General features: G+C 40.6%; 1 protein-coding gene across 1 annotated transcript in view; it reads left to right on the plus strand.

Moving 5' to 3' along the window:
* The window catches only part of fat3a (FAT atypical cadherin 3a), a 217265-nt gene extending 196705 nt beyond the window's left edge, over positions 1-20560 (plus strand). The window contains 8 exon segments of the mRNA XM_030744086.1: positions 4705-4938; positions 5881-6127; positions 7424-7577; positions 8778-9490; positions 9715-9828; positions 11200-11259; positions 11663-11698; positions 19446-20560. Coding sequence (XP_030599946.1) covers positions 4705-4938; positions 5881-6127; positions 7424-7577; positions 8778-9490; positions 9715-9828; positions 11200-11259; positions 11663-11698; positions 19446-20077 — 2190 coding nt within the window. The 3' untranslated portion in view covers positions 20078-20560.
* Positions 20561-27113: the final 6553 nt, after the last annotated feature.

Here is a 27113-nt window from a genome sequence, read left to right on the forward strand (position 1 = left end):
TACAGAGTCTGACATTGTTTTGGGATATTTGCACACCGATTCAGTATCTTTAGTGACCTCAGATTGACATAACTGTGTCATTACTGCTGACATGGATTATTATTTTACAAAATCTACATTTATCCTTAGCCAGCAGTTTCAGGGTTCCTTCTATGTCTCCTGCTCTGGCCTCTGCAAGACAATTAACGATGGTTGCTGGTGTCTCTAGCTTTCTCAAAACAGAGTAACTAGCCAGAGGTTGTTCCTTGGCGGGTGTGTCGCCGAGTGGGGAAAAAGTCATGAAATTGTATCTGCATTTAATGGAAATCTCAGACATAAAGGGCTGAAAATCTTGATACTGAAATTGTAACTTAAAATATGCCAACTTTTAAAAGTTCCCTGCTGAGCGGGTTCCAATGCTCACCTGTTTTGGATTCGCAAAAGGGGCAAGGGGGGGTGGGGGGGGTTATAGTCAGTGAAGAAGTGTGTGAAGTTTGATGGGTCTAGCTTGAACAGTATGCATCTATAGTGTGAATTTGAACATCCTAGGTCAGCTTGTTCTCAAGTTATCATGTTCACAAGATTTCCAGATAATTCGACGTATAACAGTTGAACATCCTAAATGACATTGTCCTTGAGTTATGGCCAACGTTAAGTTTTTTGTGGAACTTGACTGAGATTTTAGGTCTTTTGAGATATTTAGTAGATGCATCTACGGTGTAAATTTGAACATTCTAGGTCATATCTTTCTCGAGTTATGGCCAACGTTAAGTCTTTGTGGAACAGATGCCACCGGACGCCACAAGTACAGCCACCAAACCCAGACTTCTCCATCGGATTACCACATGGAGAAATGTGATTTGTCACTCCAGAGAACACGTCTCCACTGCTCTAGAGCCCAGTGTTCGCACGCTTTACACCACTGCATCCGATGCTTTGCATTGCGTTTGTTGATGTAGGGCTTGGATACATCTCCTCGGCCATGGAAATCCAGTCCATGAAACTCTCTACACATTGTTGTTGAGTCAGTCTGAAAGCCACATGAAGTTTGGAGGTCTGTAGTGATTGACTTTGCAGAAGGTTGGTGACCTCTGCACAATATGCGCCTGAGCATCCGCTGACCCAGCTCTGTCATTTTATGTGATCTACCATTTTGTGGCTGAATTGCTGTTGTTCCCAATCCCTTGAACTTAGTTATAATACCACCAACAGTTAACTATGGAATATTTAGTAGCGAAGACATTTCACACCTTGTTGCACAGGTGGCATCCTATCACAGTACCACACTGGAATTCACTGAGCTCCTGTAAGCGACCCATTCTTTCACAAATGTTTGTAGAAGCAGACTGTATTTGCCTAGGTGCTTGATTTTATACATCTGTGGAAATGGAAGTGATTGGAAGACCTGAAGTCAATGATTTGGATGGTGAGTGAATACTTTTGGCAATATAGTGTAAGTTGACCACAGGGACATGTTAAACTAAGGCGTGTCCTGTAATTAGTATCACAGGTGTCTTCTAACTTGTAATCAGTCAGTCTGTCTATTTAAGGGGTGAAACGTCGTCACTGTTTGGTATCATGGTGTGTACCACACTGAACATGGACCACAGAAAGCTCAGAGCTGTCTCAGGAGTTGAGAAAGAGAATTATTGGCAAGCATGTTACAGGTAAAGGCTACAAAACCATTTCCAAGCAGCTTGATGTTCCTGTGACTACAGCTGCACATATTATTCAGAAGTTTAAGGTCCATGGGACTGTAGCCAACCTCCTTGGATGTGGCCGCAAGTGGAAAATTGATGACAAATTGAAGGTACGGGTAATAGGAATGATAACCAAAGAGCCCAGAACAACTTCCAAAGGCATTAGAGGTGAACTCCATGGTCAAGGTACATCAGTGTCAGATTGCACCATCTGTCTCTGTTTGAGCCAAAGTGGACTTAATGGAAGATGATAAATAAAACGTTAAGACTAGAATTTGCCAAAATGCATATTGACAAACCACAAAGCTTCTGGGAGACTGTCCTTTGGACAGATGAGACAAAACTGGTGCTTTTTGGCAAATCACATCAGCTCTGTGTTCACAGATGCAAAATTGAAGCATACAATGAAAAGATCACTGTACCTACTGTGAAACATGAAGGAAGTGCAGTTATCTGTCCATGTCCATTTCAACCAGGTCACTAATACTGTATCATATATGAGTTTTGACTTGGCGAGAGACATGTATTTGATGTGAAGAGACCTGATGAGTCTCAGTCAATAACAGAAAGAGAGAGAGGAGAGTCAGATCAACAAATGAAATAAAATGCATTCAAATGCATCTGTTCATCAGCTGTCATCAGTGGGCATCTGTGTCAGAAACTGTTGAGTTACCTTGGTGATGGCATTCAATCTGTGTGGCATTTGGCCAACTGTCCCTGAAATGGGTTTGGCACTGCTCACAAAAGTCATTGTGTTCAGTAGGTTTTTAACACATAATTAGATAGAAAGAGGTAGTTTTGGATTTTGCAGCTCTGATTCCAGGTTATTATTACACAGAAACTACCACACATTTACAGGTAATACACCACACCATTAAACATAATATTTAGTGTTACCTTCAAGCAAAGAATAATGCTAGGGACACAAGGTAAGATTAAGTCCTTTATGATCAGGTAATTGTATTCTGTTAAAGCATTAACCAATATTAACATATTAGTATGATGTTACAACCAAAAGTCAATTCTGGGCTGCTTCCTCATTGGAGAGGTTGTGAGGGGACCGGTTTGCAGCTGTGCTGGCTGACTGGCCTCTGGTATTTAAGCTGCCAGCATCAGTCTTGAGGGGCTCTCCTATGGGTTTTTTGTTCTTTTGATTATTTTGTATCACACATTCAGACACTGCACACATTAGTGACTGACATATTTTGGTTATGTTTGTTCTTTTAAATTAAATAAACATTTTTGTTACCATCATGTGTGGCCTCCTCCAGTTTTGTCCGTCCCTTAAGCTGGGCTGTGACAAAGGTGGGGGCTCGTCAATTTAGCTGAAAATGTTGAATCTGGTGTTTGTGGGGGTTTTTTTGTTTTTTGTTTTTTTTTACCTAAGCAGACAATTTGTCTTATTGGTGGATTAAGGAGTGTCACACTTGATGTGTTAGTGGTTTGGGAGAGACTTTTGGTTCAGTTTCCTTGTCTGGCCATGATTTACAATACTTGTGCTTGAGTCAGTTACCTTGTGATTTTGGTAAGTGATTTGTGCCTGGGCTATAGAGGTATGTGATTTGGTAATTCTGGAGTTTTCACAGTAGGTTTGACAACAGGGTCTATTAGGGGCTGTTTTTAAAAAAATTACTGTGGTGGTGAACGTGAGTAGACCTTTATGCTCAGGATCACATCCACTTTGTTCTGTTGGTAACTGGATAGCAAGTGCTATTCAGACGTCCTGGGCTTTAGTGAGTACGTACCCCTTGCTGTTAACCACCTGAAAACTAGGGATGAGTGTGTGTAGTTTGTCTATATTAGATAAACTTAGACTAGGTTGGGAAAACTCCAGTGTGTTTTGGGTTACCTTGAATGATTTTGATAGGCACTTGTGGGCTCAAACCTTTCTGGTGATTCTGGTCCACTGGCTGAAAAACACCTCCAAATCATTAGGTTCCCACCACCATGTTTGACAGTGGGGACGGTGTTTTTAGGGTTGAAGGCTTCTCCTTTTTTCTTTTTTTTTTTTTTTTTTACACCAAATGAAGGATACATCATTGTGGCCAAACAATTCAATTTTTGTTTCATCTGACCATAAAACAGAAGACCAGAAGTCTTCTTCTTTGTCCAGATGAGCATTTGCAAAGGCTAAGCAGGCTTTTGTGTGCCTTTTCTGGAGAAGTGGCATCCTCCTTGGTCTACGTCCGTGGAACCCAGCACTGTGCAGTGTCCGTTGGACTGTCTGTCTTGAGACGTTGCCACCAGCAGAGTCCAGATTCACCAGGATGGCCTTGGTGGTGATCCTAGGATTCTTTTACACCTCTCTCACTATCCTCCTGGCCAACACAGGTGTCACTTTTGGCTTTCTGTATTTTTGAATAATGCTTTGCCCTGTAGCCACTGGAACATGAAAACATTTAGATATGGCCTTATAGCCTTTTCCTGACTTGTGAGCAGCCACAATGTGCAGCCACAGGTCCTTAAGTGAGCTCCTTTGTCTTAGCCATGACTGTCCACAGACCAGCTGCAGAGAGCTGCTGTTTTTCACCTGCTGAGTTCATTAAAACAGCTGCTCCCAATGGATCATGGTAATTAGAAAGCTTTAGAACAATTGGACTTGGATTTTCCCATAGACAGTGACAGTTTGCAAAGGGTATGAATAATTTTGGACATGCCACTATTTTTATATGCAATTGTGTGTATACAGTATATTTCTATATATTTGCATTCCATGTATTCTTAGGTTTTAACTTTATTTGCACTGCTTTAGGATAGTGTAGTAATTCTGTTGTACTGATAATAATGGCATTAAATTCAATCAAATAAGAGAAGAATTATAAAATAGATTAAATAGTAATAAGTTAAAATATATAAATAAATATACATTAAAAAATGATGCTAGATCAAATACAGCTTCATTATAAAATATAAAAACAAAAATCTGTGGAAAAAATAAATTAATGCAAAGCTAAATTAAAATCCAAACCAATAAAATGAAAATAAAAATAAATATTATTTTGTGTGTGTGTGTGTGTGTGTGTAGTTGGAGGAGGGGAAGCTGTGGTTCCAGTTGGCTTGTGGCCTTGGTGGAAGTGGAGACAGTCCTGACATGCTGGGCATCTCGGGTCGCCGTATAAATGATGGGAACTGGCACGCAGTGGCACTGGAGCTGAATCGCAACTTCAGCAGCTTGGCGCTTGATGACAGCTATGTCGAACAACGGCGTGGACCATCATTTGTACATACACTACCTACAACCATCTACTTTGGAGCACTGGTCAGTCCATGTGAAGCTGTAACACAGTGTCAGCACTATTAGTATGCCTATGAATGTAGTGCACTCAGACTGGCAGACCTTCATTAAGGTTCAGAAGATGCTTCTTCTGGTTTTTCTATTTATTTAACTCTAATTAAAGCGTATTGGCTTTAATCAGAGATTTTGTTTTAGTCAAACACTGAAGATATGTTAGTCTGGTTTCAGTGAAATTAGCTTCTCATTTGCCTGCCTGTTTTGGATGTTATCTTTATGTAAGTTGAGCATGGTTACCAGGTGTTATTCTCACTAATCTCAGTCTTAATGGAGAAGGTACTCTTTGCTTGTTTACACAAACAGAGCCTTTGTTCTTCTGCTCTCTGCTTGATTGAGTGTAACACACACACAGTTTGTCCTTAAGAAATATGTTTTTTCACACTGAAAGCATGTCATTGGGAAAAGAAGCAAAAATGTGATGTATACAATCGATTTTAAGCCAGTCTCTGAATACATAACCAGACACAGATACTCTGGACCATATTATTGGTCAACGTATCTTGCTAACCCATTTATCTTGTTTTTAGTGCACACCTCGTAAGCTGACTCATTAATATTGACAGCAAGAAAACTATTTCTGATTTTTTTTTTTTATATTAAAAAAAAAAAAAAACAATTTCTGATTAATCACATCTACATCCCCTGATGCAATGTCGACTTATATTAGTATATGTTCCTTGTTGATAGATATTTTGTCTCTTTCTGTGTAATTTGTATAATTCTAGTTTTAAATTTGTGTATGCACAGCATTTAAAAAACACTGCTTCTTGAAAGTAGGATAATATTCTAAATAAATTAATTTCATTTACTGGCAGTGCTGATGAGGCTGTAGCATGCAGTCTCACAGGAGTACCTGCAGACCACTTGAAGCAGTTTGTATCACTCAACATTCATAACCCTTGTTTTTAGGTGCAGCCCCCAAACTCTCGTAGCCTCGTGGAATCCCAGAAGGACCCGTGGGTGCTTGATGGTTTCCAAGGTTGCTTGGACTCTGTCAGGCTGAATAACAATGAGCTGCCATTACAGAACAAACGTTCACACTATGCAGAGGTGGTGGGACTGACAGAGCTCAAACTGGGCTGCATTCTCTACCCTGATGCATGTCTGCAGCAACCATGCCACAATGGAGCTACTTGTACCAGTCTGCCCTCTGGTGGTGAGTAATAGAAACTAGATCACGGCCACCTCACAAAACACAAGCAGAAGGCTTTTATGACATATTAATGATTAAATTAATTTGGTTAACAGGTGTGTGTGTGTGTGTGTGTGTGTGCGTGTGTGTGTGTGTGTGTGTGTGTGTGTGTGTGTGTGTGTGTGTGTGTGTGTGTGTGTGTGTGTGTGCTTGTAGTGTAAAAGTCCTATTAAAAGTATTAAGACTAGCATTAGTTTAGTAAGTATTAAACTTCTTTTGTTAGCGTTTACATAAATAGTTTGACGATGTTTTCATGAATAAAGCAGAAAAGGTTGGTTTAATCCATAGTCCAAATGTATTTGAAAGTATCAGGCAAGTTTGAACTAAAATCATATAAAGTGTAACAGTGACAGATTTGTAACATCTCATTGTTCTTATTTACTCTGCACCGTGGAAAGCTTCACGTTTCTCTGAGATGTATTGTGTCAAAAAAAGAACATTTTCCACAATTTTGTGTGTAACTGTGATTTTAAGGATTGTCTGAAAGTTATTTGAATTTTTTACATGGCTTACATTTGCAGTGCAGTGAGTCTGTGAACATATTTGTGTGTGCGCATACTCATGCAAATTCCCAAAATGTATGTGTTTTAGAAACACAGATGTAAATATTAGATTCGTATTTTTTTGTATTTATATCAAGGGCTCCTATACTACTAGCCACATTCACCCATTCACTTTATTCTGTCTGTTTTACTCACAGTGGGGGCTGTCTGGTAATTGGACTGTTACTGATGTAACACTTTTCTGCTGCAACTAAGCACTCAAGACACGTTCACTAAATCACATATACATTCATAGAGCACTTTAATTCTATGCCTTCAAAAATGCTTTATCTCTCTCTCTCTCACACACACACACACACACACACACACACACACACACACACACACTTCCGTGTATGCATCAGTGGCACACTTCGACATGTAAAATGGAACCCCAGGATCAAACCACTGACCTTTATTTGAGTCCACCGCCTGAACATAGTAAACAACAAGGGTTCTTGGGTCCCGGTTAGATTTGCATGTCCTTTCTATGCTTGCCTGAGCTTTCTCTGTGAACTCTGGTTTCTCCCACCATGGAAATACTACATTAATGCTACCTATCTAGGCCCAGGATGCTTAAACCCAAGAATTTCACTTCCCAGTTTAATCAAGGATAATAAATAATACATATATTTGTTCAGCTTTAGGAAAAATATTGTGTGCATAACAGCATGTATATACATTCTTAATGAAGTCTGACACTTTGTCTATCTGGCAGGGTTCTCATGCAGTTGTAACCCACAGTACACTGGAGGGCACTGTGAGATGGAGATAACGGCATGTGTTCCCAACCCTTGTCAGAACGGTGGTGTGTGTAAGCCCATTGGCAATGCATTTCTCTGCAGCTGCAGGAGAGGCTTCAGGGGTCTGGTGTAAGTTTCAGTCAAAACACACAAACCTGAGGTGAAGCTCTTGAATTCTTGAGTCACTCTGTACCAACAACATCCTCATATTTTTTTTTATCAATTTAGCCATCTCTCCATACAGATGTTAGTGCAGCAGAGGTGATGTGAGTTTTGACTGTGCTGCTCAGTGAACACTCACATTAACCAACTTTATTATGAAAAAATTGGATGATTAGAAAATTCTGAATGTAGGTAAAAGATATTAACAGGTATTACACTTATTAGATAAACATTAAATATTTTGTGCAGTGTCATTCATCTGGCTGTACATGTTATCATGTATAACAGTGACAGTATTCTGGACTTTAAAGATGTGTGCTAGTTGGAATATAAACTCCAAATGTACAAAACTGACAATCTTATGATAAACATATACAATATACACTAAGAATTGAACAATATTCAGCCTGACGTCTACAATTTAGGACAATTTTATTTTGGAAAACATTTCAGTGAAGTCGTTATGTCTCACATCAAACGTACTCAGACATGAGCAACAACTTTAAAGTATTATTATACTGCATATTTTGTTCACAGATACATGAAACTTTAAAGTATTATTATAATGCATATCTTGTTCACAGATACATGAAGGCAGTGTTAAAGTCTCTCATCATCTTCTGCTTTTCAGCTTCTTCAGATAAAACCCCTGATTGTTCGACACGTTTCCCAGATGTCGTTAGTTATTGTCTGTCAGAGTTATTGCAGTGCGGCAGCTGACTGCATAGAAGAGCAGAGCAGAAGAGAAATTTAATCATGTTCACACACACGTGTACATATATTCACTTTCACATACTGTGTACACACATATATAGCTCAAGCTTCTAACTTTTTGAATGCATTCCTTTAGATCTACTTAACCTCCTGTATCACAAAATGCATCACCTTGGTACTTGGCACCTTTACAGTACAACATATAACCCTTCACTGCAAGACTGGCAAACACGTTTCCAAAATACTGGGATGCTGTATAAAATGTAAATAAAAATGTAGTAAAATAATTGGTACATAATTAAAATGCAGTTTTAATTGAATGCTTAATTGAAAATGAGTCTGCAGTTTATATTTACATGTATTTTACTTGGTCTCGATCCGTGTGGTAGCAGGTGATTGACAGGTTTTTCACACTGGTCTCTTCCCTTCTTCCTGCATCCCTTCATCTTACAGTTGTGAGGAAGATGTGAACGAATGTGACCGCAGCAATCCAGAGGGAGAGTGTGAGAATGGCGGCACCTGCATCAACACTCACGGCTCCTTCTACTGTAACTGCACGGCGGGCTTTGTGGGTCAGCGCTGTGGCCTGAGGCCTGTCGTTGTCCCCGACATGCAGGCTGGTCATGCTGTGGTTGGTAGGGAGGAGCTGATTGGCATTGCTGTGGTACTTTTTGTCATCATCACCCTCATCATCCTCTTCATTGCTTTCCGCAAGAAGGTTTTCCAGAAGAACTACTCGCGGAACAACCTGTCTCTGGTGCAGGACCCAGCCACTGCAGCACTCCTTAACAAGGCCAATGGTGTTCAGTTTAAGACCTTACACTGCACACCAGGAGACTCTCTCAACCTGTATTCAGAGCCGGGTATGGGGTCTGCCATGTTGGGAGGGGCAGGGATGATGGGACCTCCACAGGTCCCTGTGAGACCCATGGCATACACCCCCTGTTTCCAAGGAGACCCACGTTCCACACTAGAGAAGATGGCAGATGGGCGCAGTGTGGAACATACAGAGATGAGCACCTTTCACCCTGAGTCACCAAGGATCCTGTCAGGAACCACCAGGAGAGGGGTGGTGGTATGCAGCGTGGCCCCCAACCTCCCACCAGTGTCACCTTGCCGCTCAGACTGTGACTCTATATGCAAGAGCCCATGGGACAGTGATGAGTGTGAGTGTGTTGTCGTATAGTTAGAATAAGTTATTCTCGGGTACAATCAACTGTCCCAGATGATGTCACATGCATCTTTATTTATTTATTTATTTTTTTTAATACAGGCTTTAGTACAAGTTGAAGTGGTGCTGATGCCACTACCTAGATATTATGTGTTAACAAATATTTTATACATAACATACACAGACTTTCCTTCCTGATCCCCTTACTTCTTCCTACAGGTAAGGTGGTTGACATGGCAGAAGAAGTAACATGCTTCTCAGGAAGCAACAAAGGCAGTAACTCAGAGGTCCAATCACTGAGCTCCTTTCAGTCTGACTCTTGTGATGACAATGGTAAGACACACCCATCAAAAAGTGCTTCACGATTCTTTGAACTCTAGTTTGCCAGTTTAACTTTTGGTTGCAACGGGAGTCAGTTTCTTCTTTTAATGAATTTTGTTCACCATTGTCCCTGCAAAACCAGCCCATCATCTTTGAGAGAAAATTTAAATTATTTGGAATAATCTAAGTTTTTTTTAGAATCCTTGCTCCTGTGCTGTTGCTTTAGCTAATCCCTGTCATCAAAATATATACACAATAACAACTGAATAACTCTGTTTCGGCCTGGACAGGAAACACAGAGTTACTTACATACTATTGCCATGAACTTCAAACTAGAGAGGAAAAAAAAGCATCCTGTTATTTGCTGCTGCACAAATAAAATACTGAAAGAATCTCTCAGCTTGGGTAGCACTGAGAGGGCTTCATGCAATGATGAGCATGTACCAGAGTGTAAGAGAGAGGAGAATTAAAAAAAATGATAATATTGCATCACTGAAACTTAAACTGCCAACTGTATTGTCCCATAAAATGAAAATGTGAGAAGTCTCTTTTACATGTGTCTTAAATGAGAATGTTTCCAAGTATACAGTATTTCATAGACAAGGTGATATCATATAGTGTGGGGACCATTTTCTGCCTGAGGACCCTGTGCTGAGTGTAGGCAACGGTGTGGTACACATTTAGGAAAAAAGAGACATAGATAGATAGATAGATAGATAGATAGATAGATAGATAGATAGATAGATAGATAGATAGATAGATAGATAGAGAGGCTAAGTTGTTCTGGCAGCTTTACAGTGCTTTATTGATGGTTGTGGCTTTTTCTGGGGGAGTTGTGTATTTTGCTTTTGTGTTTCATTTTCATTGCATTAACCTGTTTTCTTTCTTTTTTTTAATTATGAATTTATGTGTGTCATTTTTACTTTACAGAATAGTCATTCTTCAAAAATGCCAGTGACTGTGTAATCATCAGTTAAATAACTCTGAATTTTCTCCCAGCTCTATAAACTCTTTTGCCATTGGCTTTCCCGCGTTTGCTGAAGGTTGACTGGTGTTACCACGTGAAAGTGTCTCTTATGTGACTAAACTGACAGAAATCAGTAGAAATGGATCAGTGTTGCTACCTTTCTATTGTTTTGTCCCCACATCTTTCTTTCTTTATTAATTTCCTTTGTTTGGCAGCATTTCCTTTGCTTCCCCTACATGAAAACAGCAGGTAATCAGGCGAGGTAGCCCTCTGCAGAGGGCAGAAAAATTTAGTGAGCAGCCATAATTAATTAATCAGTCATGAGAGGATCCCCTTGACCAATACCGAGATGATCATTTTTCCACTCTGAATGCCTGTATTTCAAAACTTATCTGCTCCTTTTCTCCCTCTGCAAGCCTCCATAGTGACCGTCATTCGACTGGTAAATGATGCAGTCGACACAATCGAAAGTGAAGGTACCATGTCTCATCAACTTTGTGTCTCTCCTCTCACTCTTCCATTCCTTGCTTATGTCAGACTTGTATGCTCTATCTCACTAAAAAAGTGTCTTAAGCTATACCTATAAGTTGAATATGCGCTTGCTATGTGCAACATACTTTATCTTTCAGTAACTGAGCCCTCTTAACTACTGTAACTAGATCAGTTCCCAACATATCAAGATTTATTGAGCAAGCAGTTTGCAGGGTTTTATTCCAACTGGTCACCAGTAGGTGATTGCACTAGTGGAATCCTCCTCCTTACTGTTCTACTTTATGGCGAATTAATCAGGCTATAATTAAATTCTTCATACTGCTGCCTTTAGATGGCATGGTGCTGGGCAATAATTTTTTGTGTCTTGTTGTTTTCTCCATCTGACAGTGTCAGATATGGACCAAGGTCAAACCTACAATAGAGGTGACTACCAGCCCAACCACCCCACCTTTCTTCCATCACACCCTGTTTCTTCATCTTTTCATTTATGTATCTGCAGCAAGTAGACAAAATAACATTTGCCCAATACAAATAACTTAAGTTGTGTAATATCAAAATTTGCATAGTATGGGTCGTATTAGAATACATGTCACTTACCTACATTTTTCAACTCTTATATGCAGGATATGTATCAAGCTGTTGTGTATTAGATTAAAGAGATATCACTTCAGTGATTTGTTTGTGTTCATCAGATTTTGTTAAGAGTTTTAATATTCAATTCAATTCAGTTTTATTTATAGAGCATCAAATGACAACAAAAGTTGCCTCAAGGCACTTTATACTGTAAGGTAAAGACTGTACAATAACAGAGAGAGTTGTAGTTGGGACCAAATGGCTTGTAACAACAGGCCAGGCACCCCATTCTCCCGTAGCACACCTCACAGGGTACCCTGAGGAATGTGGTTGAATGCTTTCTCCAAGTCCACAAAACACATGTAGACTCCCATGCACACTCCAATATCTTTGAGAGGATAAAGAGCTGGTCCAGCATTCCACAACATGAAAAACACATTGTTCGTCTTGGATTCAAGGTTCAACTCCTTTCCAGCACCCTGGCATAGACCTTCCCAGGTAAGCTGAGGCCTGTGATCCCCTGATCCCCATTCTTAAAGATGGCGACCACCACCCCAGTCTGCCAATCCAGTGACACCATGCCAGATCTCCATGTGATGTTGCAAAAGCATGTCAACCAAGACAGCCCTACAACATCCAAAGCCTTCAGGAACTCTGGGCAAATCTCATCCACCCCAAGGGCCCTGACATCAAGGAGTTGTTTAAACACCTCAGTGACCTCACACCCAGTATTGGCCAAGTTGTCCCCCTTGTACCCAGACTCTGCTTTCGCTTCAGAAGGCGTGTCAGTCAGTCAGTCTGATCCAAGTCACCACCAGGTGGTGATCATTTGACAGCTCAGCTCCTCTCTTCACCCGAGTGTCCAGAGCATATGGCCGCAGATCTGATGATATGATTACAAAATCGATCATTGACCTGTGACCTAGGGTGTCCTGGTGCCATGTCCATTTATGGACATCTTTATGTTCAAACATGATATTCATTAACAAGCTCTGGTTTGCACAGATGTCCAACAATAAGACACCACTCCAGTTCAGATCATTGCCCACATGAGCATTGAAGTCTCCTAGAAAGACAATGGAGTCACTGGATCAAGCACCCAGCCTAGTGACTCCAAGAAGGCTGGGTGCTCTGAACTTTCATTTGCCACATTAGTGCAGACAACAGTCAGGACCCATTCCCCAGCCTGAAGACGCAGGGAAGCAACCCTCTTGTTTAATGTACAGGCAGCAAGCCGAGGGGATACAACAATATCCACTCCAGTTCGTTGCCTCTCAATGAGGGCAACTCCAGACTGGAACAGAGTCCAGCCCCTCTCCAAGAGACTGGTTCCAGAGCCCAGGCCATGCATTGAGCATTGAGCCCCAATAGCTAGCCTCAGTAGCTGGGTTTCTGCGCTTGGCCACCACCTGACACATTACACCCGACCCCTGCAACGCCTCCTGCGCAACAGCCCCTGGAAAACACAGCTTCTGGATTCCCTGGGATGCACAAACCCCTCCACCATTTATTTTTATTTATTTATTTGCTGTGTATATTTATACTAGGAAGCCTAAACTTGCAGTTTTGTAACACTATCACTAATGTTGGGTATATTACACCCAATAAAGCATACTTCCCATCAAAATATATTAAAGTACAACAGTACATTACAAAGTACAATACAAAGTATTCTTCTTTTAGTTCCCCCTATACAATGTCTTATTCAATGAAAAAAGGTATCATGGAGGGACCCTATAAAAAAAGCTCTACAATTTGTAAAAATTTAGGGTATCGTTAACAAAAAAATTCCTGGGAACTTCCTGGTTCTTCAGTCCACCCATCCTTGCAACACAGACAGCAGCAACACAATGAAAATCATATGACTACAATTGCATGGGTGAAAATCACCTGGCATTAGTGTTCTAGGGTTCAACACTATAAAGTTAAAAGGAGAGATTAGTGGGAAGAACAGTGGAAGTTTAACCAGCTGTGACAAAGCAGATGGCTGTCTGTCTTCACTGTGACAACAGACTGACTGTAACGAACAGTCGAAACACATATGAAATATTTTCTATTGCTGGGGGCTTTCATTATGGAGGGAGACTGATATAAAGTAACTCAAGGAAAAACTATTTTTCACAAAACAAGAGAAGCAGTGTTGATCTTGTGTCACGATAACTAGAACTAAACTGTACGTAATGTGGTCAGACCTGTATACTATGCCAGCCACTTGGTTATGGTGTTTCATGTATGCCCTGTCTGTTAGCATCTTGCACCCAGCTGTTATGTGCTGGATTGTCTCAGGGGCCTCTCTGCACAGCCTGCACCTTGTGTGGTAGACCCCAGCCTCTATCGATCTTGTGCTCAGAGCTTGTCCCTGTGCTGCCATGATTAGTGCCTCTGTGCTGTCTGTCAGTCCAACCTTGTTCAGCCATTGGTAGGAGTTTTCGATTTTAGCCACTTCTGCCGGTGGTACATGCCGTACAAGGGCCTGTCCTTCCATGATGGTTCTTCTTCTTTCTCCTCTTCTTTCTTGGGTTTCTGCTGCCTGAGGTACTCACTAAGCACATGGTCCTTTGTGGCCAACTTCCTCATGTACTTTGTCGTTTCACCCAGAATAGTGGTTCTGATACTCACTAGTCCTCAGCCTCTTTCTTTCCACTTAGCGTACAGTCTCAGGGTGCTGGATATGGGGTGAAACCCTCCATGCATGGTAAGGAGCGTGTCTTGATGTCATTGGCTTCCATGTCCTCATTTGGCCAGCTTATTATCCCAGCAGGGTGTCTGATGACCGGCTGGGCTTAGATATTGTTTGCCTGGATCTTATTCTTCCCTTTCAGCTGACTCCTCGGGACTTGCCTTACTCTCTGCAGGTACTTAATGGTTGCCGCTAGGAAAGTTGCAGCCAGTGTTCCCTTCTGGTAGTATAATCACCTCAGTTCTGACTACCTTCCCTCTCTTTGTTGTTGTTCTGACTACCTTCCCTCTCTTTGTTGTTGACTACACTTCTCCAGTCTGAATGACATTCTGATGTCATTGCTGTAGGTCCTAGTGGTGTGGATCAGTGAATCCATGTCTCGTTCACTCCTGGCATACAGCTTGATGTCATCCATGTGGTGGAGGTGGCTGATGTTTGCTCCATTCTGTAATTGGTATCCATAGTCAGTGTTGTTAATGATCTGGCTGAGGGAGTTCAGGCCTATGCTGGGGACAGAGCAACTCCTCGGTAAATCCCGCACTCGATGGTAACTTGTGCAAATGACTTGTAGTTGGCCTGTAGTGTTGCTCTCCACATTCCCAATGAGTTCCTGATGAAGGCTGTTAGGGTCCTGTTGATCTTATCCAGTTCTAGGCAATCCAAGATCCATGTGTGCAACATCGAATCATAGGCTTTCTTGTAATCAATCCAGGTAGTGCACAGGTTGCTCAGTCTGGTCTTACAGTCTCAAGTGACTGCTCTATCTATCAGTAGCTGGTATTTTGCTCCTCTGGTATCTCTGCAAATTCCTTTCTGGGCCCACTCATACATTGAGCCATGTGCCTGCTCACCTTAGCTATCATGATGCTTGACAGATTTTCCATGTTGTGCTGAAGCAGGTTATTGGCCAGTAGTTTGATGGGGCTGGTCTCTTCTGGGGATCCTTGGGGATCAGGACTCTTCGGCCTTTGGTCAGCCGTTCCGAGTGTGCCTTAGCCTCTAGCAGCTGATTCATTTGTACTGCTAGGTACTCATGGAGTGCAGCTAGCATCTGTGAATCATGTCAGAGCCTGGTGCTGTCCAACACTTTATATGTGAGACTATTTCCTGGATCCTGCCACTGTGATGGTTACTGGAGCCTGTTCAGGGATGGTCTTCTCTTAGATCCACTACCCACTGAGTATTGGTGTTATGTGTTGCATCCTTCTCTCATATGTTCTTCTAGTATTGCTCCATCAGTGTTTGGAAAATGGTTTTTCCAGACACCTGCCAAGTAATCTTTGAAACCACTGGACATGTCATGGTCCTTGTATTCTGTTGATTTTTTTGTTGTCACTTGGTCTTTAGATTACTTTGCTAATTTGTTTTCTCTTGTGTCTTGTTTTGATTTCATTTCAAGCTTTTGTTCCATTTCCTTCTTTGTGAGTGCATGCTCCATTCTCATTAGTTTGTTGGATTTGTGTTGGAACTTGTGTTGCATTGTTTTGCATTAAGCCTACAGCATATGTCGACCACATTTCATATTTTAGTTTATATATCCTTTGTTCCTCTCCTTGGGTCTTAGTCTCTCCCACTAGAGATGCAAGCAGAAGAGGTGAGGAGAGAAATAAAGCACAGAGGAGTTCAGGAAACAGGCATTTAACAAAATGAGACATGCTACTTTTGGAGCCTCTTTTTCAAGCAATATCAATTAAATTGTTAAGTTGTTTTGTTATAGCCCAATTACTGCTGTATTCAGATCTAACAGTATTCATGACAGTTTTTAACATTTAAGTCTACTTTTAACAAATTTTATAATGCAGTGTGAAAAGATGTAAAAATCTGTTTTTACAAATACAGAAACACAAAGTTTGACTATACAGTTGAGCACCTTAAATAAATTAACTTTACTGAAGTAAATTATTAAAGAGTCCTCCTCCCTCCATGGTTTGTATATTCCAGTTGAGCCACAATTCTTTTATATATAGAAGGTAAAGCACTAGTTTCCTCTCTTCTCTGTCCTCCAGATGCATTTTATGAAACCTTCAAGGTGTACTCAGATTGATTTACAGGTCACAGGCAGGAGGATGGAGGACAGAGAAGATGAGGGGGCACAAATTACAGAAATGAGAAATGCATGTTTCCTTATGTTTTTTTTAATTGTCTGTTTGGATATTACATATTCTCATATTACCTGTGCTTCTGTTTTTTGTTTTTTTCCTTTGTTTTTTTATCCTATTATGTTTCATCCTTTTAGATTCTGGATTTCTTTTGAAAGATTTTTTTTCCTTTATTGTTTACTCTGCCTGTCTCAGCATCCTGCATTTGGATTTTCTCTCCAGCATTTTCAAAACAGCTTCCAAGGACCCCTTCATGTATCGTCACAGTACGTCTGTGGAGAAATTTGAAAATGCAATTTCAGAGAGAATGCAAAAAGCTGGTCAAATCCAAATCCAGTCCAGATGTGCACACCTTGTAGCAACTTAACAAAAGAGACTGAGCACTACTTTTATGAACAAGTTTCTGGTAAGACCAGACCATAATAGTCAAGGTACTCTGTGAAGTTTTTGTGCTACTAGTAATGCTTATGCAGTCAGTTTGGTTTGTTCTTGTTCATGTATCATTTGATGCATGTGTACATTTATGCAGGAAATACAATGTTTTCACACTTTTCCACTCCTCCTTTGGAGTTGGTAATCTATCAAAAAATGTGTCAATACCTCAACAAAGGGTGGGGGTGGGGTTGGGGTGGGGGATCAAATTAAAAAAAATATGTAAACATTGTAGGGTTTTGATCTTTCCCAAAAAGTGGTTTTGAAATGTTTTTATGTGAAAGGTGAACCTACAGTATTCAATACATTAGGCCCCTTATGAATGCAGTGTTTGGTGAAAAACGCCATTCATATTTGTTATTTCATTATTTAATAGAAAAGAAGTTGTCCCTATAATTATTTTACAGTGTTATCAGAGATGACCTCATAAATGGTCTGCATGAAAATCAAAAGCTTAATCATCACATTTTTCTTATTGAAATAATTTTGTCTACCTGCTGTATCTTTATAGCTCTGTGTATACCCAGCTTTCATACCCCTATACTTTGTCATTGGTAATTTCCTCATCTCCTTCTTTAGTCAGAGCTTTGTTTTGATATGTTATTCCACAGTTGTTTTGTGCTGTGCTAAAGAAGCCAGGGTAGACACTGCCCCACTTTCCACCCTACCCCACCTACTGTGCCAGTTGTGTGATTAAATTTTCCCATCGTTTGTGTTCTGTTTTGATGCACTGAAATCTTTATTTGTGTTTCACTGCCTTTTTAAAAACTCACTTATTTTAAATCAAATCTGAATGAAGTTTTCAGAGTTATTAGTAGGTTATCTTTTTGGTAAGCATCATTATTCATGCTATGTCAGAGGACTACTGACACCATGGAATACCCTATTCAAAACAATATATTCTAATGGGGCAGAAAGTGCCTCTTATTCCACAGAAATTCCATTCAATTAAAACAAACAACCAATTGTGTTAAGTGTATGTCTTGTTGTGGCTTCTGAAATGGGACGCAGGTACCAAGATAATTGTATGGAGTATTTGCAATGTTCAGTTTGTCATAGGGTACTCCAGATCAAACAATCCACTGACGTACATTGTAAACAGAATTGTTTGCCTTGGAAATTGTTTTTGACTGTGGTTGGACAAGCAAATATTTAATCCTTTTTGAAACAACAAAAAGTAATTTAAAATCATTTTTTATTTATAGAACCAATTCACAGAAAGCTTACAACATTATAGAGAAACCCACTGATCCCAATGGGAAAGCCATTAGTGACAAGACAGCCATCAGACCAGTGGCCTTCTTGTCACTGACTGAGAGGAAAGTAAAGAATGAGCACAGAGAATACAAAGAACATAATGATAAACACTTGGCAGATTGGTGGGGCCAGTTAGTGCAGATGAGGAACCTGTAGTGATCTCAGTAATCTTTTAAGATCATTTATTCAACAGCCAAGTGCTCCATAAACCTCAGATGTTAACATGTCCCTCTTTAGAAATAACAACTTTGGACCTGTCTTATACATTAACACAATCTTGCTAAATTCTTTTACATTTCAAATTTTTGGAATACTTTTCAAGCACAATTCCCTCAGTTGACATTACAATGGAATTTAAATCTGGTTTTTTGTTTGTTTGTTTTGTGGTGGTGGTGTGTGTGTGTGTGTGTGTGTGTGTGTCACATAAAAGTGCTTAATAACCTAGAATAAAGCACAGTGTGAATGTGGCTTCTAGTAAGGAAGCATTTTGGTAACAAAGGTAAAATAGAAAAGTGCCCCTTGATATGATTTTTAAATTATGAATTTGCAAAATGACAACTTTGTTGATAAACACTCAATATCTCAAATGTTTACTTGTCCAAATGTGTTCCAAAATCCCCCAAACTGAAACAATTTCCGTGAGATATCCACATATATAGTTGTTTTTAATAACTGTGGTATGCTGAGCGGGACCAAAATTTACATGATATAATGGTGTAACTGAAATGAATGAATTTCTACTGTGATTTTGGTTTTGTTTTTTTGTTTTGTTTTTATCAATTTCTTTCTTTCTTTTTTTTGGCGGGGGTGGGGGGGGGTGCATGTCTTGTGTGCTGCCAATTCTTCAAGAAGCTGAGCATGCTGTGACATCTGTAACACCAGTCCTCAAAGACTCCTATTATGCATGCCAGATGTAACATTTTTTGGTACAGACTGTGTCTTGTCCTGTTCTTGAACTTCAACCCTTCTGTGTACTCTTGATGTTACTGAGGCCATGTGGGGCTTAACTAAAGGCATGTCTACTGCACAGCTCCACATTGGCGAGCAGTGTTTTGGCTCATTCAAAATTGTATTTTTACAATTTTAAGGGTTCAGATTGTTGCTAACCATTTCCCCTTCTACTGTCTAGCATATCACTGGGACACATCAGACTGGATGCCAAGCACCAGGCTGTCAGACATTGAAGAGGTGCCAGGCTATGAGGCAGGTCATGGGACTGAAGTAGCAGGCTCAACCCCTTGTCTTAGTGGAAGTACTCGTGAACTGGAGTCAGATTACTATCTAGGAGGATATGACATCGACAGTGACTATCTCCCTCCTCACGAAGAAGAGTTTTTGAGCCAAGACCAACTGCCACCTCCACTGCCCACAGGTGAGGACTATTCTGAGCCCTACACACCACTTCCCACCAATACATCAGTCTCCAAGGAGAGCATGCTGAGCTCTGGCAGTACTGGACATCAGCATGCCAGGCCATACTTTCACCCTAGCCAGTATCTACCTCCCCACCAATTACCCATTGGGGAGGCACCTCATGAAGTCTTCAGCACTTCAATGAGTGGCCTAACACCGGGAAACGGGGACACCGATGACTCTGTGTCACTAAATATCCGACTGTCTGTTGGTGCATCATCAGCCTCGGACATGTCAGCCCCCTGCGGGCTGGATGACTCTGAACATGGCAGTGACTTTGACAGTATGGATGAGCTTCATCGAGGGGTGACCATTATCACTGACTCACAACAACAGACTGAGGTGTGATTGGTTGAACAGTGCAAGGGTGCTATTAACAGCCAGAGGGAACATATTAGTTGTGAAGCTAGAAGACGCAAAGGATTATGCTATCACTGGGCAGGATATGTGTTTTCAGCATTCCTTGTCTCACTAGGTACTGCTACAGCTATATACTGTACTTTAACAATGATGTTTAAACCACATTTCACCACCGCCCCCTCACTGAACTATGAGCTTAATCGAGTTGTCAGTGCTGACTGCACTATGTAGAACAGTCAGGAGTGACTTTCCTATTATAATAGGAATTTACTTAAAAAAGTGAAAAGAATGGGACACAGAATGTGAATATGAAAGACAAAGAAATAAATTACATAATCACACAGATGTGGTAGACAGACTAAAAAACAAAAAAAAGAAAGAGAGGGGACAATGATATAAGTGAGACATTTGTATGGTTTCTTGGTCATTGGACCATTTTTTTTCTATTAAAACAAAACAAAAAAAAAAAAACATGAAAATCAAAATGTTCATTTTCCTCCATGCTTTGTAAACTTTGTAGTGCGCTGAACTGTACAGATTGTAAAGTATTTTGACCTCACATGTGAAAAGTATAAAACAATGTTTTTACCACATTTTAAAAGCCATTTTTTTGTTTAAATGTAAAATGTGTCCACCCACACCTCAGCTACACACCTCTGCTCCAAATTTTAAAAAGACCATTTCATTTCAAACTTCCTCTTTCATTAGGTCTGAAATTCAGTTTGTTCCTAATTTTTTTATTCTGTTGTGTGTGGATGCCAAGAGCTGCTGTACTTGTTAATGTATGCTCAAATCTATTATAATAGATTGTACTACATATTAATATTAAAATGTTATGAATACATACGATAAAGCATTTATGTTCAATTTTTAAAAAGAATGGATATCTTGTGATTGACATTTAATTCTTATTTTCACACAATATTGTTTTAAGATAAGGATAACACACTACCAACCTTTCACTGCCTATTGTGCTCTGTCCAAAGTTATGGTTGCCTTGTCTTTATAACAGATTTTATCAATGCTATGAACAACATTTGTGTAAACTCTAGCTACAGTTTCCTCAAGTACTTTCAAATCAGTACAGTTTTGAGGTACTCATACTTTCAATTTTCACATTTTAAGTGAGGAATAGGTGGGAATATTTGCCAAAATTTTCATATTTGGCTTGGAACTAAAGTGCTGTGAAAAAGGATTCCACCCACCTCTGATTTCTTCCATTTTATGAATAACACATTCTAAATTGTGTATACATGCTAAGCTATACATTCACACTAAATATAACAAAACAAATGCAACCTGAAAAAAAAAAATAAATAAATTTTTGACTTTTAACTTCATCAAATACCTTAAAGAACAAAATAAATCTTTTGTCATTGTATTACCTACTTGTGCCATCACGTTTAGTAACTGAAGAACATTGTCTGTAGAATTTCTCAACCCCTAACTCTAAACCACACTGCTTTTTTTTCTTCTTTTTTTTTACTGTGAACATATCTTGATCTGTTTTCTTTTTTGTTGAACTGCTTTAGTGCAGCCACTTTGGTGGTATGGGCACAAACTGCTTTTTTTAAATATACATTTCAATAGGGTTCTTGTCCAGAACTATGCCTTCACTTCTTTTCATGTTTTACTTGGATGCTTTTTTGTTTTTTCCTGGATGTGTTTTTGCTGTGCTCCTGTAGGAAACTTGGAAATTTGCCCAAGTGTGGGGGGTATGAATAGTCTTCTGCATTTGTAGTGTAGATAAAGTCTCTGTGGATCTGCGTTGTCCCAGAGCATTTTATGACACTTTATGACTAATATATTTTCTTCTTCATCTCTTCTAGAATCCTGAGTATGGTTCTAATGATACTTTTTAGTCAACCCCAAGCTTCTGAAGAGGAAATGTCTGTTTTAAGTGATTGATCACAGTTAGTAGTAATCAGGATGTGTCTAATTCTGATGCGACCAATCAGCGAAAATACAAAAAATGTTTTTAGGTCAGTAACTAAAGGCTGAATACCTCTTCACACAGGGCCAACTAGTAGGATTTTAGATTACATTCTTGCTTATGTACATACAAATATCATTCCAAGCTTGTACTTGTTTTACTCAGGTGTTCTTATTAGAATTTCTTTTTTATAGATCTGGCACAATGTGTATGAAAAGCACAAAAAGAACTGAGAAGGAAATCAACACTACCATGCAACATTCGTTTAATCCGCTTACTCTAAAAGTGGGTCATATTGGTTGAATGCTAATTGAGTGCATATGTCAGCTATAAAACATGTTTAGGATTCAGCACTGAGAGTATATGAATTCAGCTATTGCTTCAAAGAAATGGACTGTTGGGCAAAAAATTTAAATTCTGAGGATTAGCAGAAAAAACAAAAAACAAAGGTACTTTTGATGCTGACATTTTGGTGTTGGAAACCGTTTTACTTTCCCTGGCTGTTAATATGCACTATAAATGACAGTATGGAATATGTAATTACAAGTATATATCAAGTGTTTGTCAGATGGATGTTATGGACTGAGCATGGCAATACTCAACTGAATTGTTATATTGTGTTGTTAACAATGGCTGCACTGTACATCAGTATGAATATGGTTACTTGAAAGCTGATAGGCAAGCTATGGTCACTTTTTCCTAACATTTAATACTCTAATAATGAAGTGTCATAATTTAGGCAGTATTGTGATGCTGTTACCTCACAGCAAGAAAGTTCCTAGTCTGCAACTTCTGGTCAGCTGGGGCTTTTTTGTATAAAGTTTGAATGTTCTCCCTGTGTCTGCGTGGGTTTCCTCTGCATACTCTGGCTTCCTTCCACAGTCTCAAGACGTGTATGTTCGTTAGGTTATAGATTACAGGTAGATAATTGTTTAACCCTTGCATACTGTTGATATTTCATGTCTTCACAGTATGGTTTGTGTCAATTATGAACCAGGCCAAGAATACCCTGATAATAAGTGTCTTTACTGTATTTTGAGCTACAGATGTATTTAAAATGTATAAATAGCATAGCTGACGTTAATTAATGGATGATTAATCCTTTATTAATGTCTCAGAGCAGGGAGAGTATGTTTCTAAGTTTTACAACACCTAAAAACACATTTATTGCCACACAATTTTACATACAATATTAGCACTGTTGCCTCACAGCTAGAAGGTCTGGGTTGGAATCCACCTTAGCGTGGGCCTTTCTGTGTGGAGTCTGCATGTTCTCCCTGTGTTTGCGTGGGTTTTTTCCAGGTACTCCGGTTTCCTTCCACAGTCCAAAGACATGCGGTTACTGGGGTTAGGTTTATTGGTGATTATAAATTGTCCATAGGTGTGAATGTGAGCATGAATGGTTGTCTATCTCTGTGTTGGCCTTGCAACAGGCTGGCAGCCCTTACAGGGTGTACTCTGCCTTTCACCCCATGACTTACTTGTGGTTCCTCGGATACTTAAGAGTAGAATGGGAGGCAGAGCCTTCAGCTTTCAGGCGCCTCTTCTGTGGAACCAGCTTCCAGCTTGGATTCGGGAGACAGACACCCTCTCTATTTTTAAGATTAGGCTTAAAACTTTCCTTTATGATAAAGCTTATAGTTTAGGGCTGGATCAGGGGACCCTGAACCATCCCTTAGTTATGCTGCTATAGGCCTAGTCTGCTGGGGGGTTCACATAATGCACTGTTTCTTCTCATTCACCTTATTTACTTTGTTTATACTCCACTCTGCATTTAATCATTAATTGATATTAATCTCTGGCTCTCTTCCACAGCATGTCTTTCTCTCCCCTCAGCCCAACCGGTCGCGGCAGATGACTGCCCCTCCCTGAGCCTGGTTCTGCTGGAGGTTTCTTCCTGTTAAAAGGGAGTTTTTCCTTTCCACTGTCGCCAAGTGCTTGCTCTTTGGGTGTCATTTTGACTGTTGGGTTTTCTCTGTATTATTGTAGGGTCTTTACCCAAAATACAAAGCGCCTTGAGGCGACAGTTTGTTGTGATTTGGCGCTATATAAATTGAATTGAATTGAATTGACAGCTGGGATAGGCTCCAGCCCCCCTGCAACCCTGACCAGGATAAGCGGAAGAGAATGGATGGATGTCCTATTTTACCTAAGGCATGAAAACATAACAACCATAATGGATTTAAATTCTTATTGAAAGGGAAAATGGTAAGAAAATTCTGGAACTATTGGGTTTTTGTTATACAGTATAACCATTACATCCTTAAACACTGTCCTCGCTATTATATCACAAAAAAAATCCTCATACCTACACTCTATAACAGGGGTAGGGAACTCCAGGCCTCGAGAGCTGGTGTCCTGCAGGTTTTAGATGTGTCCCTGATCCAGCACACCTGAATCACATATAGAAGTCATTAGCAGGACTCTGGAGAACTTGACTGCATACTGAGGAGGTAATTCAGTCATTTGAGTCAGGTGTGCTGGATCAGGGACACATCTAAAACCTGCAGGACACCGGCTCTCGAGGCCTGGAGTTCCCTACCCCTGCTCTATAATAATCTATTTAAATTTAACATTAATTAACCCCTGGAGCACAAAAATTACAATCTGCAAACTAGTCAGTGTATTCAAAGCAGTGGTAGGAAACCTTGCATGTGTGGGACTTGCACATTTCCCACACTCACTGAAATAGCAGCTCAGGGGCTTTTAAAATCTTATGACCCCCCCAACCCCTCTTATTTTAATCTCAGTTCGTATAATCTCCCTTAGTTCAGAATAAATGGATTCTAATTTGTTTATTGTGCTTGCAGATATAAATGTAATATAATATACTCACTTACGTGCCTCTAGTTAGGTCTAGTTTACTGACCACTCAAAGGATTATAAATTCTAGTTATAATTCACACTTTATCTACCTCATACCCATGGCCAACTTACAATAACCCATTAACGTAATGTGCATGTCTTTCAATTATGCAAGAAGCTAGAGTACCCAGAAGAAACCCACATGAGCCCAGAGGAAACCTGCAAACTCTTCATAGTAAGGCCTCAGTCAGAAATTGAACCAGGAATCCTCTTGCTGTGAGATGACAGTGCTAACCACTGCACTACTGTGCTGCTGTATTGTAGAAATCATGTCTGTATTAAGGCACCCTCTGACCTCTGTATGACCTCTGTTTCTTATGTGCACCATTTACAGTGCTGCAAAAAAGGTCCGCCCTCTTCCTGATTTCTTTGATGATCTGTCATACTTAAATGTTTCAGATCAAACAAATTTTAATATTAGACCAACATAACCCAAGTAAATACAAAATGAAGTTTTTAAATTGTGTTTTCTTTTGTTAAAAGGAAATCAGCTATCCAAACCAATCTAGCCCTGTAGCCCTAAACCTAATATCTGGCTGTGCCATCCTTGACAGCAAGAACTGCAGTCAAGCTTCTGCAGTAAATGGCAATGAGTCTTTCATGTGGAGAAATTTTGGCCTACTCTTCTTAGCAGAATTATTTTAATTGAGCCACATTAGAGGGTTTTCCAGCATGAGTGGCCTGTTTAAAACAGTCCACCCACTCGACAAACCTGCGGTGAGCAGCATCGCCGGGGACCGTTAAAAAACGCAGGTCCTCCCCAAACCAGGCGTGTGAGGCGAAACATTTCCATATCTGCGGGGTCCATTGTGGTCACGTCGTTCTGTCATGTGGCTGCTGTGTGGCAGGCAGGTAGTGGATCCCAACGCAGGATATGAAAGACGGAGGTAAGGTGTCTATTCGGCTTTTATTTGGCGAGTGCAGGACAGAAAACAAAGCTGGACAGAACCAGCAGCAAAACCAGGAAAACAGAAGGATAACTAAACTTGTATTCTGAGACTAGGCAAAACACAGAAGGGACACAGCAGGGGAGCAAATGACAACGACGTGACAACAGGCAGAGAAAACACGGGACTTAAATACACAGAAGGGCTGATGAGGGAAGAGGAAACAGGTGGGAACACAGGTGACGCTGATTACTTTGACAAGACTAGGGGGAAGCAAAACTGAAGACAACAGACAGGGACCAGACAACTATCAATGTAAAATAGGAAGACATAAGAGGGAAACAAAGATGCAGACCTGACACCAGGAAACACAAGGAACTAGAAATAACAATTGAGGACCAAAACAAAAGATAACAAAAAACACTGGGGCACCGGCCCAGGACCATGACAGCTCCAGTCTGGAGTTGCAATCGGTGAGAGGCGGCGAGCTGTTTGGTATTCTTGTATCCCCTCGGCTTACTGCCTGTATGTTGGAGTTTTCATAGGTGGATAAGAAGGTTGGTTCCCTGCACCTCCATTGTTGAGGCTTCTGCTCAGAGCTGCAGCTGCAAGGTGGTTAGTGTCTGTAATGGTGGTAATCCCCAAACCAGATAGTGGTCACCGGAGACGAAAGGAGGTTGGTTGACCTGTGGGACTCCAGTGGCAGCTGACGGGTACCGGCAGGCCAGGTGGAATGCAGCTCAGGCGGTGGCCGAAGCAAAAACTTGGGTGTGGGAGGAGTTCGGTGAGGCCATGGAAAACGACTTTCAGATGGTCTTCAAGCGATTCAGGCAAACCATCAGGTGGCCCAGGAGGGGAAAGCGGTGCTCTACTGACATGGTTTAAATTGCGGGTGGGACTTCAACTGAGGCTATAGTTGGGTGATGGAAGGAATACTTTGAGAACCTCCTTAATCCTACTGACATGCCTTCTGTAGTGGAAGCAGAGTCTGGGGACGAGGGGGACGACTTGCCCATCACTGGGGGTGAGGTCACTGAGGCAGTTAAACAGCTCCTTGGTGGCAGGGCCCCTGGGGTGGATGAGATTCACCCTGAGTTCCTGAAGGCTCTGGGTGTTGTAGGGCTGTCTTGGTTGACACGCCTCTGCAACATCGCGTGGAGATCTGGGGCGGTGCCACTGGATTGGCAGACTGGGGTGGTGGTCCCCGTCTTTAAGAATGGGGACAAGAGGGTGTGTTCCAACTATCAGGGTATCACATTCCTCAGCCTTCTTGGTAAGGTCTATGCCAGGGTGCTAGAAAGGTGGGTCTGTCAATTAGGCGAACCTCTGATTCAAGAGG

Source organism: Archocentrus centrarchus, chromosome 13 (assembly GCF_007364275.1).
Source record: "Archocentrus centrarchus isolate MPI-CPG fArcCen1 chromosome 13, fArcCen1, whole genome shotgun sequence".
Lineage (NCBI taxonomy): Eukaryota > Metazoa > Chordata > Actinopteri > Cichliformes > Cichlidae > Archocentrus > Archocentrus centrarchus.